Source organism: Crotalus tigris, unplaced genomic scaffold (genome assembly GCF_016545835.1).
Source record: "Crotalus tigris isolate CLP2741 ecotype Arizona unplaced genomic scaffold, ASM1654583v1 scf7180000021169.355214, whole genome shotgun sequence".
NCBI lineage: Eukaryota > Metazoa > Chordata > Lepidosauria > Squamata > Viperidae > Crotalus > Crotalus tigris.
Genome location: NW_024098380.1, coordinates 228,816 through 248,741, shown reverse-complemented (window position 1 = coordinate 248,741; position 19,926 = coordinate 228,816). Strand labels below are relative to the sequence as shown.

Genomic DNA, 19,926 nt, shown 5'->3' with positions numbered 1-19,926 from the left:
GAGTAGGCAACCTTGGCTCTTTTATGACTGGTGGACTTCAACTCCCAGAATTCCTGAGCCAGCCACGCTGAGGGGAAAGGGAGGGGTTTCCAAGCTGAGCCAGGCTGGCTCAGGAATTCTGGGAATTGAAGTCCACCAGTCATAAAGCGGCCTAGGCCTAGGCAGGCCACCTCGGCTCTTTTATGACTCGTGGACTTCAACTCCCAGAATTCCTGAGCCAGCCACGCTGAGGGGAAAGGGAGGGGTTTCCAAGCTGAGCCAGGCTGGCTGAGGAATTCTGGGAGTTGAAGTCCAGGAGTCATAAAAGAGCCAAGGTGGCCTACGCCTGAGTTACTAGGAAGATGAGGGGACTTCAACTCCCAGAATTCCTTTGCTAGCATGGCATCCTATACCAGGAATAGGCAACCTTGGCTCTTTTATGATTGCTGGACTTCAACTCCCAGAATCCCTCAGCCAGCCACGCTGAGGGGAAAGGGAGAGGTTTCCAAGCTGACCCAGGCTGGCTGAGGAATTCTGGGAGTTGAAGTCCACGGGTCATAAAGCGGCCTAAGCCTAGGCCAGAGGTAGGCCACCTCGGCTCTTTTATGACTGGTGGACTTCAACTCCCAGAATTCCTGAGCCAGCCACGCTGAGGGGAAAGGGAGGGGTTTCCAAGCTGAGCCAGGCTGGCTCAGGAATTCTGGGAATTGAAGTCCACCAGTCATAAAGCGGCCTAGGCGGGAGCGTCCTGGAACGCCGTGGATTGGGCGGCCGGCGCCGATGCCACGCAAAGCAGAAACACGCACCTTCCAGGGCTTTTCTGGAAACGGAGGGTCTTCGATCTCGGCGTCGACTTCGCTCGCCTGAACCCAGGTGTCGTAGCTGGAAGGTGGGGAAAAAAAAAAGGGAAGAGGCGAGCTCAGACAGGACGGAGGGCAAGAGACATCGGAAGCAAAATCAATCAATCTATCAATCAATCAATCTCTCTCGCTCTGTCTATATCTCTATCTATCTATTTCTATCTATCTCTATCTATCCATCTATCTATTCATCTATCTATATCTTTGTCTGTCTGTCTCTCTCTATATCTATCTGTCTGTCTGTCTGTCTGTCTGTCTGTCTGTCTATCTATCTATCTATCTATCTATCTATCTACCTAGCTAGCTAGCTATCTATATCAATTAACAATTAACCAGTGGAACCACCTGCCTCCAGAAGCAGTGAATGCTCCAACACTGGACGTTTTTAAGAAGAGACTGGACAGCCATTTGTCTGAAATTGTATAGGGCTTCCTGCCTGAGCAGGGGGTTGACTAGATGACCTCCAGGGTCCCTTCCAACTTTATTATTATCATTATTATCTGTCTATATCTATCCATATCTATCTATCCATCTATATCTGTCTATGTACCTCTCTACACACCTATCTATCCATCATCTATCTCTATCTAAATCTAATTCTATCTATATATATTTATCTATTTATACATACCTCTATCAATATCTATCATCTATCAATAGCAAGGGTTGGACTCAATGACCTCCAAGGTCCCTTCCAACATTATTATTATCATCATCATCATCATCCATCCATCCATCGGTATCTATCTATCCATCTATCGGTATCTATCTATCGGTATCTATCTATCGGTATCTATCTATCTATCTATCTATCTATCTATCTATCTATCTATCTATCTATCTATCTATCTATCTATCTATCTATCCATCTATCTATCTACCTACCTACCTATCTATCTATCTTATCTATCGGTATCTATCTATATCTATCTACCGGTATCTATCTACCGGTATCTATCTATCTATCTATCTATCTATCTATCTATCTATCTATCTATCTATCTATCTATCTATCTATCTATCTATCTATCGGTATCTATCTATTGGTATCTATCTATCTATATCTATCTATCTGTCTGTCTGTCTGTCTGTCTCTATCTGTCTGTCTGTATCTATCTATCTGTATCTATCGGTATCTATCTATCTACCGGTATCTATCTATCTATCCATCCATCCATCCATCGGTATCTATCTATCGGTATCTATCTTTCGGTATCTATTGGTATCTATTGGTATCTATTGGTATCTATCTATCTATCTATCTATCTATCTATCTATCTATCTATCTATCTATCTATCTATCTATCTATATCTATTGGTATCTCTCTCTCTCGGTATCTGTCTATTGGTATCTATCTATCTATCTATCTATCTATCTATCTATCTATCTATCTATCTATCTATCTATCTACCTACCTACCTACCTACCTACCTATCTACCTACCCACTTATCATCTCTCTCAATATCATCTATCTCTATGATATACCTGTATCATATACCATCTATCTCTATGTATCCATCTATCCATATCTACCTATAACTACCAATCTCTCTTTCTCTCTACCTACCTACCTACCTACCAAATAAACTGAGAAATAAATAAATCCTAAATCAATGAAATTAAGACATTATTCGATTAATTGGCCACTAAATGGCAGAGAAAGGTCTGGCGGTCTATGAAATCTGCCCCGTTGAGTTATTCGTTATTTGTTCGCTACCGGTAATCACCAACTGACAGTCACCGCCGCGTCCAAAATTTCCGTGGCCGTGTGAGCTGGGACCCCATTTGACGACCATTTTCTTGCCGTCGTTAAGCGAATCGCGGCAGGGGTGGAAGTTAGTCACGCGCGGCTGTTTAACCGAATCTGGCTTCGCCCCCGGACTTTGCTCATCAGAAGGACATCAAACCATGACCTGTCATAAATACGAGTCTGCGACCGTCATAAATACGAGTCTGCGACCATCATAAATACGAGTCGGTTGCCAAAGCTGGCTGAATTTTGACCGTGTGACCCAGGGGGACGCTGCAACGGTTGTGATGCGTGAGAAACAGTCCTAAGTCCCTGTTTTTCACCGTTGTGGCAACTCTGAACGGTCACTAAAACCGACCGTTGTAAGTTGAGGACTACACGCCTTCGAATCTCCGGATTGAACAGCCATAGCCGATTACCTGTCTGGATAATAACCCCAATGCACCAGGACCTGCTTGTCTTTCCTCGTCACCGGTCTCAGCCACTCATCTGACAGAAAGAGAGAGAAATAAAATAAAATAAAACAAAACACAAGATCAGGCTCAGCCGATTTGATTCATTCCCTACGACGGGAGCGAATCCGGCGGCATTCATGCGTAAAGATTCGCAAAACCAGTTTAAGGATGCCTATCAAAAGATAAAAATAATAATAATAATAACAACAATAACAACAATAATAATAAAGTTGGAAGGGACCTTGGAGGTCATCTAGTCCAACGCCCTGCTCAGGCAGGAGACCCTGCCCCATTTTGGACAAATGGCTGTCCAGTCTCTTCATCTTCATCATCATCATCATCATCATCATCATGATGAAGTTGGAAGGGATCTTGGAGGTCATCTAGTCCAACCCCCTGCTCAGGCAGGAAACCCTACACCATTTTGGACAAATGGCTGTCCAGTCTCTTCATCGTCATCATCATCATCATCATAGTAATGATGATGATGATGAAGTTGGAAGGGACCTTGGAGGTCATCTAATCCAACCCCCTGCTCAGGCAGGAAACCCTACACCATTTCGGACAAATGGCTGTCCAGTCTCTTCATATTAATAATAATAATAATAATAATAATAATGATGATGATGATGTGGGAAGGGACCCAGTGGGTCATCTAGTCCAACCCCCTGCTCAGGCAGGAAACCCTACACTATTTTGGACAAATGGCTGTCCAGTCTCTTCATCATCATCATAATAATAATAATAATAATAATAATAATAATAATAATAATAATAGTAATGATGATGATGATGAAGTTGATGAAGTTGAGCAGGAGTCCCTTACAGAATCACAGAATGACAGAGTTGGAAGGGACCTTGGAGGTCAATATTATAATAGTAATAATAATAGTGATGATGATGATGAAGTTGGAAGGGACCCTGGAGGTCATCTAGTCCGACCCCCTGCTCAGGCAGGAAACCCTACACCATTTTGGACAAATGGCTGTCCAGTCTCTTCTTAAAAACTTCCAGTGTTGGAGCATTTACTGCTTCTGGAGGCAAGCTGTTCCACTGATTAATTGTTCTCACTGTCAGGAAGTTTCTCCTTAGTTCCAGGTTGCTTCTCTCCTTGATCAGTTTCCATCCGTTGCTTCTTGTCCTGCCTTCAGGCGCTTTGGAGAAGAGCTTAACTCCCTCTTCTTTGGGGCAGCCCCTGAGATACTGGAACGCGGCTATCCTGTCCCCCCTCATCCTTCTCTTCGTTAAACTAGACCTGCCCAATTCCAGCAGCCGCTCCTTACGTTTTAGCCTCCAGTCCCCTGATCATCTTTGTTGCTCTTCTCTGGACTCTTTCTAGAGTCTCAGCATCTTTTTGACATCGCGGTGACCAAAACTGGATGCAGTATTCCAAGTGTAACCTTACCAAGGCCTTGTAAAGTGGTAGTAACCCTTCAAGTGATCTTGATTCTCTCCCTCTGCTGATGCAGCCCAGCACTGTGTTGGCTTTATTTGGCAGCTGCAGCTCACGGCCGGCTCCTATTTAAGGGATGGTCCACTAGGGCTCCCAGTTACTACTCCCAGTTGGTACTATTGAGCAAGGTACTCCCTATACTATACCTGTGTGCTTGGTTTTCCTTGCCTAAATATAGAACCTGCCTTTTTTTCACCCTTGAATTTCATTTTGTTCGATAGCACCCAGTGGCCCAAAGGTGGAGTCGCTGCATTTCCCAACCCCCCAAAGAGATTTCGCTTCTCATCCAGAGAAGCTTCTTCCAGTTCAGACTGAAGAACTGAAGTGTTAGTCAGACCGGAGGAAGCTTCACTGCAATAGGAGCGAAACCTCTTCAAAGGGGGGGAAAAAAACAGAAAAAGCTCCTTTGGGATAAGCAGGACCAGGATGGACTGAGCATCTCCACGGACACCAGTCCAGTGTCTGTTTTAATGTCGATTATGATGTTTATTGTGGTGGTGGTGGTGGATTAGATGACCTCCAAGGTGCCTTCCATAACTCTATCTGTGTGATTCTGGAAGGGTCTCCTGCTGGAGCGAAGAAGATGGGAGTGGACGAGCGTCAAGGTCTTTTCCAACGCTTCTATTCTATGTAATTTTATGCTGAGCTCCTTCTTGACCACGGGGTTGGACTAGATGACCTCCACGGTCCTTTCCCAATTGTTATTCTAGGATTCTATAAGGGTCTCCTGCTGGAGCGAAAAAGATGGACGGAAAGAGCTTCAAGTTCCCTTCCGACGCCGCTGTTCTGCGTCATTTTATAGCGGTCTCCTTCTTGAGCACGGGGCTGGACTAGATGACCTCCAGGGTCCCTTCCGACTCTTTGTCTTTCGATGATTCTGGAAGGGTCTCCCGCCTGAGCAGGGGGGTTGGACTAGATGACCTCCAGGGTCACTTCCGACTCTATCCGTTCTATGAGATTCTGGAAGGGTCCGCTGCTGGAGGGAAAAAGATGGGGACTGGAAGGTCCTTCAAGGCCCCTTCCAACTGGGCCAGTCTGCGTAAATTTTATAGCGGTCTCCTTCTTGACCAACGGGGTTGGACTAGATGACCTCCACGGTCCTTTCCAAATTGTGATTCTATGATTCTGTCAGGGTCTCCTGCTTGAGCAGGGGGCTGGACTAGATGACCTCCCAGGTCCCTTCCCAGTGTGTGATTCTGCAATTCTGTCAGGGTCTCCTGCTCGAGCAGGGGGCTGGACTAGATGACCTCCCAGGTCCCTTCCCAGTATGTCCTCCTATGATTCTGTCAGGGTCTCCTGCTTGAGCAGGGGGCTGGACTAGATGACCTTGAAGGTCCCTTCCCAGTGCGTGATGCTGCAATTCTGTCAGGGTCTCCTGCTCGAACAGGGGTTTGGACTAGATGACCTCCGCGCTCCCTTCCCACTCTGTGTTTCTAATGATCTCTAATGCTTCATCAGGAGGGTGGGACTAGATGACTTCTCTTCCAACTCTGTTATGCTGTGGTGCTGTCAGGATCTCCTGCATGAACAGAGGGCTGGACTGGATGACCTTTAGGGACCCTTCCGACTCTGTTCTTCTCTTCTTCACATGGGAAACCGGACCAGACAGGAGGAGAGGGAGATTTCCTAATGCATCTGGGAAAATGCTGCCCTCCAGTGACGACCAGAGGTAAGAGAGAAGAGAAGAGAATAGAATAGAATAGAATAGAATAGAATAGAAAATATGGAACGGAATGGAATAGAAAATATGAAATGAAATGGAATGGAACAGGATAGAAGATATGGAATGAAGAGAACAGAGCGGAACAGAATAGAATATATGGAATGGAGTGGAAGAGAACAGAACGGAAGACAATAGAATAGAAAATATGGAACGGAATGGAATGGAATAGAAAATATGAAATAGAATGGAACAGGATAGAAAATATGGAATGAGTAGAAGAGAACAGAACGGAACAGAACAGAACAGAAAATATGGAATGGAATGGAACAGAATAGAATAGAATAAAACAGAATATAATAGTGTAGAGTAGAATAGAATATAGAATACAATGTAGGATAAGAAATAATAACAGAACCGTATAGAAGCTGGAAGGGACCTTGGAGGTCATCTAGTCCAGCCCCCTGCTCAAGCAGAACAAACATTTTATCTATCTATCTATCTATCTATTTATATATATATAGATATAATATATATAGATATAGAGATATTATAGATATATAGATATAGGTAGATATATATAGACACATAGAGATATAGATATTGATAGATATAGATGATATTGATATATAGATAGTATATACAGATAAATATAGATGATATATATAGATACAGATAGAGATATATAGATAGATATAGATAGATGATAGATATATCTATATATCTATATAGTATATACAGATATATATATATAGAGAGAGAGATAGTATATACAGATAGATATAGATGATATATATAGATACAGATAGATTGATAGAGATACATAGATATATAGAGATAGATAGTATATACAGATATATAGATACAGAGATAGAGATAGATGATATATATAAATAGAGATATATAATGTATACAGATAGATAGGTAGGTAGGTATAGATATAGATACATACATATTTTAAGGCAAACCCCTCTGATATTTCAAATGCTAGCTGAAAAGAAAGTTACACAGCTGGGTCTCACCTTCATCCAGTGAGGTAGGAACAGGGTAGATGTGATGGGTGGCCTTCGATTTGTCGTCCGTGATGGACCCCTGGGGGGGGGGAGGAAAGCACAGAGAGGACCAGCCTGAGAAACCGCGTAGAGGGACCTGTCTTCGCGCACTCGTTGGGTCATCAGCGGCCCACCGGAGGACGGGGATGTGCTGGGAATCAGAATGGCACACTGGAAAGAGGGATGCTCGGGAGAGGCAGCTAAACCGGGAAGGGAAGCAGGCGGAGGGCAAACGTCGATGCCATTTTAATGCTCAAAAGTTAAAGTGTGTTTGTGTGTATACACACACACACACACAACCTATATATCTATATCTATCTATCCACCTACATATCCATATCTATATCTCTCTATATATATCTATATATTATATCTATATCTATCTGCCTATCTCTATCTATCTATTCATATCTATCTATTCTATCTGTCTCTATCAATCTATCCACCTATAGATCCATATCTATCCATATCTATCTATATATCTTTATCTATCTTTTCTATCCACCTATATATTCATATCTATATCTATCTCTATCCATCCATCCATCCATATCTATCTATTCTATGCCTCAATCTATCCACCTATAGATCCATATCTATCCATATCTATCTATATATCTTTATCTATCTATCTCTTATCCACCTATATATTCATATCTATATCTATATCTATCTATCCATCTATCCATCCATCCATCCATCCATATCTATTCTATGTCTCAAACAATCTATTTACCTATAGATCCATATCTATCCATATCTATCTATATATCTTTATCTATATATCTCTTTATCCACCTATATATCCATCTCTCTATATACATCTATATCTATATATCTATATATTATATCTATATTTATCTGCCTATATCTATCTATCTATCTATCTATCTATCTATCTATCTATCTATCCATATCTCTCTATCTATTCTGTCTATGTATCTGTCTCTATCAATCTATCCACCTATAGATCCATATCTATCCATATCTATCTATATATCTTTATCTATCTCTTATCCACCTATATATTCATATCTATATCTATCTATCCATCTATCCATCCATCCATCCATATCTATTCTATGTCTCAAACAATCTATTTACCTATAGATCCATATCTATCCATATCTATCTATATATCTTTATCTATATATCTCTTTATCCACCTATATATCCATCTCTCTATATACATCTATATCTATATATCTATATATTATATCTATATTTATCTGCCTATATCTATCTATCTATCTATCTATCTATCTATCTATCTATCCATATCTATCTATTCTGTCTATGTATCTGTCTCTATCAATCTATCCACCTATAGATCCATATCTATCCATATCTATCTATATATCTTTATCTATCTCTTATCCACCTATATATTCATATCTATATCTATCTATCCATCTATCCATCCATCCATCCATCCATATCTATTCTATGTCTCAAACAATCTATTTACCTATAGATCCATATCTATCCATATCTATCTATATATCTTTATCTATATATCTCTTTATCCACCTATATATCCATCTCTCTATATACATCTATATCTATATATCTATATATTATATCTATATTTATCTGCCTATATCTATCTATCTATCTATCTATCTATCTATCTATCTATCCATATCTCTCTATCTATTCTGTCTATGTATCTGTCTCTATCAATCTATCCACCTATAGATCCATATCTATCCATATCTATCTATATATCTTTATCTATCTCTTATCCACCTATATATTCATATCTATATCTATCTATCCATCTATCCATCCATCCATCCATATCTATTCTATGTCTCAAACAATCTATTTACCTATAGATCCATATCTATCCATATCTATCTATATATCTTTATCTATATATCTCTTTATCCACCTATATATCCATCTCTCTATATACATCTATATCTATATATCTATATATTATATCTATATTTATCTGCCTATATCTATCTATCTATCTATCTATCTATCTATCTATCTATCTATCTATCCATATCTCTCTATCTATTCTGTCTATGTATCTGTCTCTATCAATCTATCCACCTATAGATCCATATCTATCCATATCTATCTATATCAGTGTTTCTCAACCTTGACAATTTTAAGGCATGTGGACTTCAACTCCCAGAGAGAAACACTGATCTATATCTATCTATATATCTGTCTCTATCTGTATATCTCTATCTATACACCTATATATCCATATCTATATATCTATATCTATCTATCCATCCATCCATCCATCATTTCTCTCATCTATCATTATCTATCATCCCTCTCTCCCTCTCATCTGCTGCTCAGTTATCCCAGGTGCCCGGTGCTCTCTTGAGCTGGGTGGTTTCCTTGCAGACGTTTCATGACCCAACTAGGTAACATCATCAGGCTGGAGGGGGTGTATGTGAAAAGGAGGAGGAGGAGAGAGGGAGGAGGAAGAGGAGGAAAACAACTGTGGGGTCCTGGGTGCTAGTCTCTGAGCTAGGTGATCTTGCAGACGTTTCATGACCCAACTAGGGAACGCCATCAGAGGTTGAAGGGAGTGTTTGTGTGTAGGGAGGGAGGGAGGCAGCAGCGCCTTGAGCAACGCAACGCGAGGGGCCATTTTGAGATCTCCTGTTGTCAAGGCTGAACCATTTAACAGCCAACCCACCGACGGTAAAGATGTCATGTGGAGGACGCAAGAATCGGAACGAGTCCGCAGGTGTGTGTATCCCTTTAAGAGTCGGAGTTAGAAATGTAAAATTTACGCAGGCTCAAACATTTATAAAATGTTTTACAGCTGGCATTTGGATCCCAGAAAGCTGTCTTGTATGTATTCTAATTTACAGCCCAAATGTTGGGAGATGTGGTAGCTTGGATGCAACCCACTTTCATATTTGGTGGACTCGGATTAAAATTTGGTGGAACATTCCAAAGATTTGTAAAAGAAAAGATAAAAGTTTAGCCCTCAATTATTTTTGTTGGGTATTGTTGTAGATTTTGATGTTAAAGAAACTAGTTTGATGTTGAACTTAATAACAGCAGCAAGGTTATTGGTAGGGCAATATTGGAAGAAAGAGTCCTTGCCTACATGATGGACGTTTAAGGTGTCAAATTTAGCAGAAATGGGAAAAATTTCTGCTTATTTGAAGGATCATACCCTAGAAAGATATATTTCGGTTTGGAGAAGATGGCTAGATTATATTCAGAATAAAGCTGGGATTAAAAAGTTTCATCCAGCTTAGGAGTAAATTTTAGATTAGTATTGATAGTATAATAACTCATTTTAGATTTGGTATTACTATGGCTTAATTAATATTGACTTGTTTATATTATTCTTTTTGTTTTAATTTGCTTATATTTATCTTAAATGGGAGTTAAAGTATTGTATGGATTTGGTTACTTATATAGTTGGGTAATGTTAATTAGAATTTGATTATTAATTTGTAACCTCTGGGAAGTGGGGGGAGGGTAAGGGGTGGGTGGGTTTTGGGATATTGTATACTGTATAAAACTTTTTAATCATAATAATAATAAAAAGAGTCGGAGTACAAAAGGGAAGGGTTTTTTTGGCCGCTGTCTGTCTGTGTCTCTCGTCCCTTTGACTGCCGTTAAGTGCTGTGTGTTTCACCACGTGATTGTCTTTCTAGGGTCTACTGTAGATAGGGTAATCTAAACCACCACTGCATTGACAAACCACGGTTTGCTGTATTTACTCCTGGCTTACCTCGGCGCCACGAGACTGGCGCCTGCTCCGACGTCCTGGCCTCATGTTTCAAAATGTCTTCCCTCCCCAGAAAGAGAGGGAGAGAGAAAGAGAGGGGGGGGGAATAAAAAAACCGTCGCGATCGCTACCGCAGTAAACCGACATCTTCCCATCCCAGTTACCTGGTGGCGTTTGACAATCTCCTTGAGCTTGTTTGCCAGTTTCGGCTCAATGTCCGGAATGAGGTAGATGCTGGGTCTGCTCAGACAGTTATTCTAAAGGGGGGAAAGGTGGGGACAAAAAAAAAAGAATGGAGGAATTTAAAAAAAAAGGAAGCCGGCAAGGTAAATGGGTCGCGACGGTGGTCCACAATCGTCGGGTTTAAAGAGGTATGTTGCAAAACCAACCAACCAACCAACGAACCAACCAACCAAGGTCCATGTAGAGATTGTAATCCTACTTAATGGCAACTTCACGCAAGATGGGGTGAAGAGGAAGGGGCTACTACTGGACACCCCCCCCCCGACAAAAGGGACGATGCTCCCCATTGCGTCGGTATCTGAAAACGAAAGCCGCCCGAGTGAGGCGGTTAGTAAAAAAAAATAAAAATGAGCCAGACTGGGGGTTGGACTAGATGACCTCCGAGGTCCCTTCCAACTCTGTCATGCCATGATTCTGTAAGGCTCTCCTGCTTGAGCAGGGGGTTGGACTAGATGACCTCAGAGGTCCCTTCCAACTCTGTCTTTCTAGGATTCTGTAAGGGTCTCCTGCTTGAGGGTTGGACTAGATGACCTCCCAGGTCCCTTCCAACTCTGTCTTTCTATGATTGTGTCAGGGTCTCCTGCTTGAGCAGGGGGTTGGACTAGATGACCTCTGAGGTCCCTTCCAACTCTGTTTTCCTATGATTCTATAAGGGTGTCCTATTTGAGCGGAGGGTTGGACTAGATGACCTCCGAGGTCCCTTCCAACTCTGTTTTCCTATGATTCTATAAGGGTGTCCTATTTGAGTGGAGGGTTGGACTAGATGACCTCCGAGGTCCCTTCCAACTCTGTCTTTCTATGATTCTGTCAGGCTCTCCTGCTTGAGCAGGGGGTTGGACTAGATGACCTCTGAGGTCCCTTCCAACTCTGTCTTTCTATGATTCTGTCAGGCTCTCCTATTTGAGCGGAGGGTTGGACTAGATGACCTCCGAGGTCTCTTCCAACTCTGTCTTTCTAGGATTCTGTAAGGGTCTCCTGCTTGATCAGGGGGTTGGACTAGATGACCTCCCAGGTCCCTTCCAACTCTGTCTTTCTATGTTTCTGTAAGGCTCTCCTGCTTGAGCACGGGGCTGGACTAGATGATCTCTGAGGTCCCTTCCAACTCTGTTTTCCTATGATTCTATAAGGGTGTCCTATTTGAGCGGAGGGTTGGACTAGATGACCTCCGAGGTCCCTTCCAACTCTGTCTTTCTAGGATTCTGTAAGGGTCTCCTGCTTGAGCAGGGGGTTGGACTAGATGACCTCCCAGGTCCCTTCCCACTCTGTCTTTCTATGCTTCTGTAAAGGTGTCCTGTTTGAGCAGGGGGCTGGACTAGAAGCTCTCTAGTCTCTCCCAGATCTATTCTACTCTAAATAAACGGACATGGGGACTTTTTTTCCGACTTTTTCCCTCGCTCAGGCCTTTCCGGAAGACTCCGGAAAAGCCATGTCCGCATCCCGTAATCCCAAAGTGAAATTATTCGCCTTGCCTGCACTAATGTTTTCTCAATGTTCATGAACATTTCGACGTTGCGGTCCATCCGGGACGGGTTTTGCAAGTCGAATCTCCGCCTGCGAAGACAAAACGCGGGAGAAAAGGACGGACTTTGGGGTATTTCTCACGATTCGGGATGAAAATCAATGAAGTCGTGAAGTCGAGGACTTCCAGTAGGGAAAGGACCACTCACCATCCTTGCTCGTTCTTGTACTTGTAAGCCGCCCCGAGGATGTAACATAAAGTTCCTCCAGCTTTGAAGTCCAGGAAGCACTTGGCCTAAAAGAAGAATAATTAAAAAAAAAAGACAAGTGACATTTGCAAACACGCCGCACGGCACCGACGAGGCGCAGCCGTCTCGCAACGCAACCACAACGGGTTGGGGCAGAGGAGAGGGAGGGGCAAATCCGCAGAGTCCCGCCCCCAAGAGCTTTTTAAGGGAAGTCAGTTTGCTGGCTTGTTTGGTGAGCCAGGGGACCCCTTCGCTGTGTCATCGACACAAGCACAACGCACAACCGAACGACCAATGTCCCGTTTAAGGGCGGGGCGGAACAGTGGTTGGAGGCAGGGGGAGGAGCCTGTCAAGCAGCGGTGTCCAAGTCCTTCAACCAAACAGTTCTGTCCTCTTTTCGTCTTTCTGTTGCTTTCCTTCCTTCCCTTCCCTGCTTTTTCTTTCTTTCTTTCTTTCTTTCTTTCTTTCTTTCTTTCTTTCTTTCTTTCTTTCTTTCTTTCTTTCTTTCTTTCTTTCTTGGCTCTCTCCTCCCGTATTCTGCCTGCCTCGTTTTTCTTTTTCTTTTTCTTTCTTTTTTTCTTTCCTTCCTTCTTTCTCTTTCTTTCTTTCCTGTTTCCCTATACTTTCTTTTTTCTTTCTTTCATCTATTTTCTTTCTCTCCTTCTCTATCTTTCCTGTTTCCTTACTTCCTTTCTTTCTGTTTTCTTTCTTTCCTTCCTTCCCTCTCTATTTCCTTCCTTCCTTTTCTTTCTCTCCTCTCCCCTTTTTTCTTTCTTTTTTTTTCTTTCCTGTTTCCTTATTTTTTCTTTGGTTTTCTCCTTTCTGTCTCTCTCCTTCTCTCTTTCCTCTCCTTTTCGTTCCTCCCCTATCTATTTCCTTCCCTTTTTTCTCTGCTCTCCTCCCGCTTTCTTTTTCTTTTGTGTTTTCTTATTTCTTTCTCTCCTCTTTCCTCACTTCCATTCCTGTTTTCTTTCGCTTCCTCTCCTTCGTTCCAATCTATTTCATTCCTTCCTTTTCTCTCCTTCCCCTGCTTTCTTTCTTGTTCCCTTATACTTTCTTTTTTCTTTCTTTCATCTATTTTCTTTTGCTCCTTCTCTATCTTTCCTGTTTCCTTACTTCCTCTTTCCTTTGTTTTCTTTCTTTCCTTCCTTCCCTATTTCCTTCCTTCCTTTTTCTTTTTTCTTTCTTTCCTGTTTCCTTATACTTTTTCTTTTTGTTTTCTTTCTTTCTCTCCTTTTACTTTCCTTCCTTATTTGCTTCCTTCCTTTTTTCTCTCCTCTCCTCCTGCTTTTCTTTCTTTCTTTTCTTGTTTCATACTTTCTTTTTTCTTTCTTTCGTCTATTTTCTCTTTTTCTCCTTCTCTATCTTTCCTGTTTCCTTACTTCCTTTCTTTCCTGTTTTCTTTCTTTCCTTCCCTCTCTATTTTCTTCCTTCCTTTTCTCCCCCCTCCCTTTTTCTTTCTTTCTTTACTTCCTTTCCTGTTTTCTTTCTCTTCCTTTCCTTCCTTATTTCCTTCCTTCCTTTTTTCTCTCCTTCCTCCCCTCTTTCTTTCTTTCTTTCTTTTTTCTTTTGTTTTCTTATTTTTTTCTTTCTCCTTTTTTCCTTTTTCCTTACTTCCTTTCCTGTTTTCTTTCTCTTCCTCTTCCTTCCCTATTTCCTTCCTTCTTTTTCTTTCCTCTCCTCCCGCTTTTTTTCTTTCTTCTGTCTTTCTTTCTTTCGTCTCTCTCCCCTTGCCATCCTCCTTCCCTTCTCTTTCTCTTTGGGCATAAAGCCAGCTGGATGACTTTGGGCCAATCACCAGGCGAGAGGGAGTTCTAGTCCCGCCTTAGGCATGAAAGGCAGCTGGGTGACTTTGGGCCAATCAGCAGGAGACAATGAGTTCTAGTCCGCCTTAGGCATGAAAACCAGCTGGGTGACTTTGGGCCAATCACCAGGCGAGAGGGAGTACTAGTCCCGCCTTAGGCATGAAAGGCAGCTGGGTGACTTTGGGCCAATCACCAGGGGAGAGGGAGTACTAGTCCCGCCTTAGGCATGAAAGGCAGCTGGGTGACTTTGGGCCAATCACCAGGCGAGAGGGAGTACTAGTCCCGCCTTAGGCATGAAAACCAGCTGGGTGACTTTGGGCCAATCACCAGGCGAGAGGGAGTTCTAGTCCCGCCTTAGGCATGAAAGGAAGCTGGGTGACTTTGGGCCAATCACCAAGAGACGGTGAGTTCTAGTCCCGCCTTAGGCGTTAAAGCCAGCTGGATGACTTTGGGCCAATCACCAAGAGACGGTGAGTTCTAGTCCCGCCTTAGGTGTTAAAGCCAGCTGGATGACTTTGGGCCAATCAGCAGGCGAGAGGGAGTACTAGTCCCGCCTTAGGCGTGAACGCCAGCTGGGTGACTCTGGGCCAATCACCAGGCGAGAGGGAGTACTAATCCCGCCTTAGGCATGAAAACCAGCTGGGTGACTTTGGGCCAATCACCAGGCGAGAGGGAGTACTAGTCCCGCCTTAGGCAAGAAAGGCAGCTGGGTGACTTTGGGCCAATCACCAGGAGACGGTGAGTTCTAGTCCCGCCTTAGGCATGAAAACCAGCTGGGTGACTTTGGGCCAATCACCAGGCAAGAGGGAGTTCTAGTCCCGCCTTAGGCATAAAAGCCAGCTGGTTGACTTTGGGCCAATCACCAGGCAAGAGGGAGTTCTAGTCCCGCCTTCGGCATGAACCCCCAAGTTAAGGCATCCGTCCCAGAATGTTTTCTTGCTGAAGCATCAAAACCTTGGAACTCGGCTCAAATACAAGGGCAAAACTTTGGCCTCTCATCTTCCACCCACAAAAAGAGTGCCCCCCCCCCAGATATCCTCAATACTGACCGGAAACTTGGTGAAGGCAGGATTGGCCACGTGTTTTCCAAAAGCATCTTCCTGGAACTGCAGCAATTGAGCCACCAGCCCAGCCAGGGTTTTATTCGTCGGCGCGTCGGCCTGGACGTACTGTGAAACAAAGAGAGGGCCCTCCGTTGTTGCGGGTGTTACTTTTTCAGCCTGGAGTCACAACCGCACGTCGCCTGCCAAGGTGAGCGCACAACGATTGGTCGTCTTTAGTTTTGTCTTAATCCTGGTTCAGGGGGCTGGACTAGATGACCTCCAAAGGTCCCTTCCCATCTCTGTCATTCGGTCAGTGTCTCCTGCTTGAGCAGGGGGTTGGACTAGATGACCTCCAGGATCCCTTCCAAGTGTTAGTTTATGATTCTGTAAGGGTCTCCTGCTTGAGCAGGGGGCTGGACTAGATGACCTCCCAGGTCTCTTCCCAGTGTTTCCTATGATTCTGTAAGGGTCTCCCACTTGAGCAGGGGGCTGAGCTAGATGACCTCCAGGGTCCCTTCCAACTCTCACTCTATGATTCCGTAAGTGTCTCCTGCTTGAGCAAGGGGCTGGGCTAGATGACCTCCAGGGTCCCTTCCAACTGTTAGTCTATGATTCTGTAAGGGTCTCCACCTTGAGCAGGGGGCTGGACTAGATGACCTCCAAGGTCCCTTCCAACTTTATTATTATTATAGGGTCTCCTGCTTGATCAGGGGGTTGGATTAGATGACCTCCAAGGTCCCTTCAAACACTTGTTATTCTGTAATTCTGTAAGGGTCTCCACCTTGAGCAGGGGGCTGGACTAGATGACCTCCAGGGTGGCTTCCAACTGTTAGTCTATGATTCCGTAAGGGTTTCCTGCTTGAGCAGGGGGTTGGCCTAGATGACCTCCAGGGTCCCTTCCAACTCTCATTCTATGATTCCGTAAGGGTCTCCTGCTTGAGCAGGGGATTGGACTAGATGACCTCCAGGGTCCCTTCCAACTCTCATTCTATGGTTCTGTAAAGGTCTCCTGCTTGAGCAGGGGGTTGGCCTAGATGACCTCCAGGGTCCCTTCCAACTCCCATTCTATGATTCTGTAAAGGTCTCCTGCTTGAGCAGGGGGTTGGCCTAGATGACCTCCAGGGTGCCTTCCAACTGTTAGTCTATGATTCTGTAAGGGTCTCCTGCTTGAGCAGGGGGTTGGCCTAGATGACCTCCAGGGTGGCTTCCAACTGTTAGTCTATGATTCCGTAAGGGTCTCCTGCTTGAGCAGGGGGCTGGACTAGATGACCTCCAGGGTCCCTTCCAACTCTCATTCTATGATTCTGTAAAGGTCTCCTGCTTGAGAAGGGGGTTGGCCTAGATGACCTCCAGGGTCCCTTCCAACTGTTAGTCTATGATTCTGTAAAGGTCTCCTGCTTGAGCAGGGGGTTGGACTAGATGACCTCCAAGGTCACTTCCAGCCCCTAAGATTCAAAGTCATCTCAAAGACATCCAGCAGCCCTGCAGCCCTTGAACGGTGAGAAACGGCACCTTGAATTGTCCCAGGAAGCAACCAGCGCTCCTCATACGGATACGGGAAGTCCTCGACTTACAAGAGTTCCTTTAGCGACCAAAGTCGCTAAACGAAAAACTTACGTAACTTCACGTGATCAAAATTCGGACCCACGGCCAGTGCTTCATATTTACGACCGTTTCTGTGGCTCCGGGGTCACGCGATCCCCCGTTTTTGGTGACCATTCGATGAACCAACTCAATGGGGGAAGCTGGATTCACTTAACAGCCAGATTGCTGCCGAGACTCACTTAACGACGGTGGGCGGAAAAGTCATCACACGGGGCAAAAATTCGCTGAGCCCCGGGAATTTTGGGCTCTCTTCTGGTCGTAAAGGCGAGGAGTGTCCGTATTCGGGGGTGAGGGGGAGGTGGGGGCACAAAGCTCAGGATCCAGACAGTATCCATAATTGCAGCGGCGTCAAGGCTGGGCCCCACGGCGAGCCCGGTGCAACAGTCTAGCTCATTGGCGACCACCGAGGTACCCCAAACTTCTGGCGCGAAAGACATCTGGGCGATGGTGAAATAGGCGACCCCCCGCCTATCCCATGCTCAGGTCCAATCGGACCCATATTCCACAGCCGCCGGATATGTCAGGGGTGCGATTCGGGCTGCTTTGACCCCATTGCTTTGGGGGGGGGAAGGATGACCCCATGTAGGGTTGAAAAAGGAGGGGTGAGGAATCATCCCCCCAGCTCCAGCTGGCGCCATCATCCACAGCCACCTCTCTCCCCCAGACCGTCCAGCTGGCCCCATAATCCACAGCCATCTCCCCCTCTCCCAAACCCCAAAGGGCAGAAAGGTGAAGACGGTAGGACATTATTACTTGGGGGGAGGAGGGAGAATGACCCTATGTAGGCCCCATCATCCACAGCCACTCCCTTCCCCCAGACCATCCAGCCGACCCCATCATCCACAGCCACCCCCCCTGTTCCAGACCCCAAAAGGCAGAAAGGTAAAGACGGTCGGACATTATTACTTGGGGGGGGGGAGAATGACCCCATGTAGGCCCCATCATCCACAGCCACTCCCTTCCCCAAGACCGTCCAGCCGGCCCCAATCATCCACAGCCACAGCCACCCCCTCCCAAACCCCAAAAGGCAGAAGGGGAAATAGGACGTTATTGGTAAAGCAGGCCCCATCATCCACAGCCACGCCATTCCCCCAGACCCTCCAGCTGGCCCCATCATCCACAGCCATCTCCCCTCTTCCAGGACCCCAAAAGGCAGAAAGGTAAAGACGGTAGGACATTGTTACTTGGGAAGGGGGGAGGGGGGGAAGAATGACCCCATGTAGGCCCCATCATCCACAGCCACTCCCTTCCCCAACACCGTCCAGCCGGCCCCATCATCCACAGCCACCCCCTCCTCTTCCAAGACCCCCAAAGGCAGAAAGGTAAAGACGGTAGGACATTATTACTTGGGGGGGGAAGGAGAATGAGCCTATGTTGGCCCCATCATCCACAGCCACTCCCTTTCCCCCCAGACCGTCCAGCAGGCCCCATCATCCACAGCCACCCCCCGTTCCAGACCCCAAAAGGCAGAAGGGGAAAGCCAATAGGCCGTTATTGGTAAAGCAGGCCCCATCCTCCACAGCCAGGGACCGTCCAGCAGGGCCCATCCTCCACAGCCAGGGACCGTCCCGCGGGGCCCATCCTCCACAGCCAGGCGGTGGAGGATGGGTCCCCCTCCCCCTGCCTGGCCCCGCCTCCTCCTCTCCTGACCTCACTTGGGGAGGGGGGAGGAGAGAGGAGGGGTCAGAGGTCAGAGGCCTAGTCCTCCATCCAGACCCCAGCTCGAGTGAGGGGGGGGTGTGGACTCCATCCTTTGGGCAGGCCTGTCAGCAGGAGCCGCCGGGCTGGAGGCGGGGTCAGAGGTCAGGGGTCAGAGGCCAAAGCCCCTGCCGAGGCCCGAAGGAGGAGGAGGAAGAGAAGGCCTCACCTTCTTGTAGTGCTTGGCCAGCCAGGCCCGGGCCGCCTCCAGCTGCGAGGCCGTCTCGGCGCTCTCCCAGAACTTGCCGGCGGGGCCTCCGTCCTTCCGGCGGGAGGCCGACAACGGCGGGCCGGCCGAAGACGAGGCCGACGACGAGGCCGAGCCGGGCCCGCTCCCGCCGGCGGGCCCCGAGACGACGGGCAAAGGACTCGCCGCCGAGCTGACCGAGCCCGCCGCCGACGCCGTCGCCGCCATTGTCCTGCCGGGCCTGCCGCGCCGCCGACGCCGCCACCGCCGCCGGGGCCCCGCGCCGCCTCCTTTCCTCGCTCCGCGCATGCGCGGCGCCGCGCGGGGAGGAGGGGGGAGGAGGAGGAGGAGGAGGCGGCGGCGGAGGAGGCGGAGGAGGAGGCGCCGCGACGGCTGCGGCAGCGGCTCGCCGGCGCTCGCTGGCTCCCTCCGCGCACGCGCACCACGCCTCGCGCCGCCTGACGCCGAACTTTCCCTTCTGTTCTCCCCCCCCCCTTCCCTCCCCTCCCCACCCACACGCTCGCGCGAGAAGGCGGCTGGCCAGGCGGTAGGCAAGGCCGGCGCTGCGCATGCGGCTCCGCAGTCGACAACCAAGGCGCCTGCGCGATGGGAACGCCTTTTTTTTTTCTCTCGCCTCTGCGCACGCGCGGTTCGGACTTTCCCCCCGAAAGTGGCCGTCGCTTTTTGTTTTTTGGGGGGGGGGTCTT

The 19,926-nt window shown here is 46.3% G+C and overlaps 1 protein-coding gene across 1 annotated transcript in view; it reads right to left on the bottom strand.

Moving 5' to 3' along the window:
• SMARCC1 (SWI/SNF related, matrix associated, actin dependent regulator of chromatin subfamily c member 1) overlaps window positions 1-19,548 on the bottom strand; it is a 75,220-nt gene extending 55,672 nt beyond the window's left edge. The window contains exons 1-8 of the mRNA XM_039369574.1: window positions 19,202-19,548; window positions 15,736-15,855; window positions 12,843-12,928; window positions 12,645-12,726; window positions 11,097-11,189; window positions 7,182-7,251; window positions 3,011-3,080; window positions 786-861 (exon numbers count right to left, since the gene is read on the bottom strand). Coding sequence (XP_039225508.1) covers window positions 786-861; window positions 3,011-3,080; window positions 7,182-7,251; window positions 11,097-11,189; window positions 12,645-12,726; window positions 12,843-12,928; window positions 15,736-15,855; window positions 19,202-19,528 — 924 coding nt within the window. The 5' untranslated portion in view covers window positions 19,529-19,548. The remainder of the gene's footprint in view (window positions 1-785; window positions 862-3,010; window positions 3,081-7,181; window positions 7,252-11,096; window positions 11,190-12,644; window positions 12,727-12,842; window positions 12,929-15,735; window positions 15,856-19,201) is intronic.
• Between the last annotated feature and the right edge of the window lie 378 nt (window positions 19,549-19,926).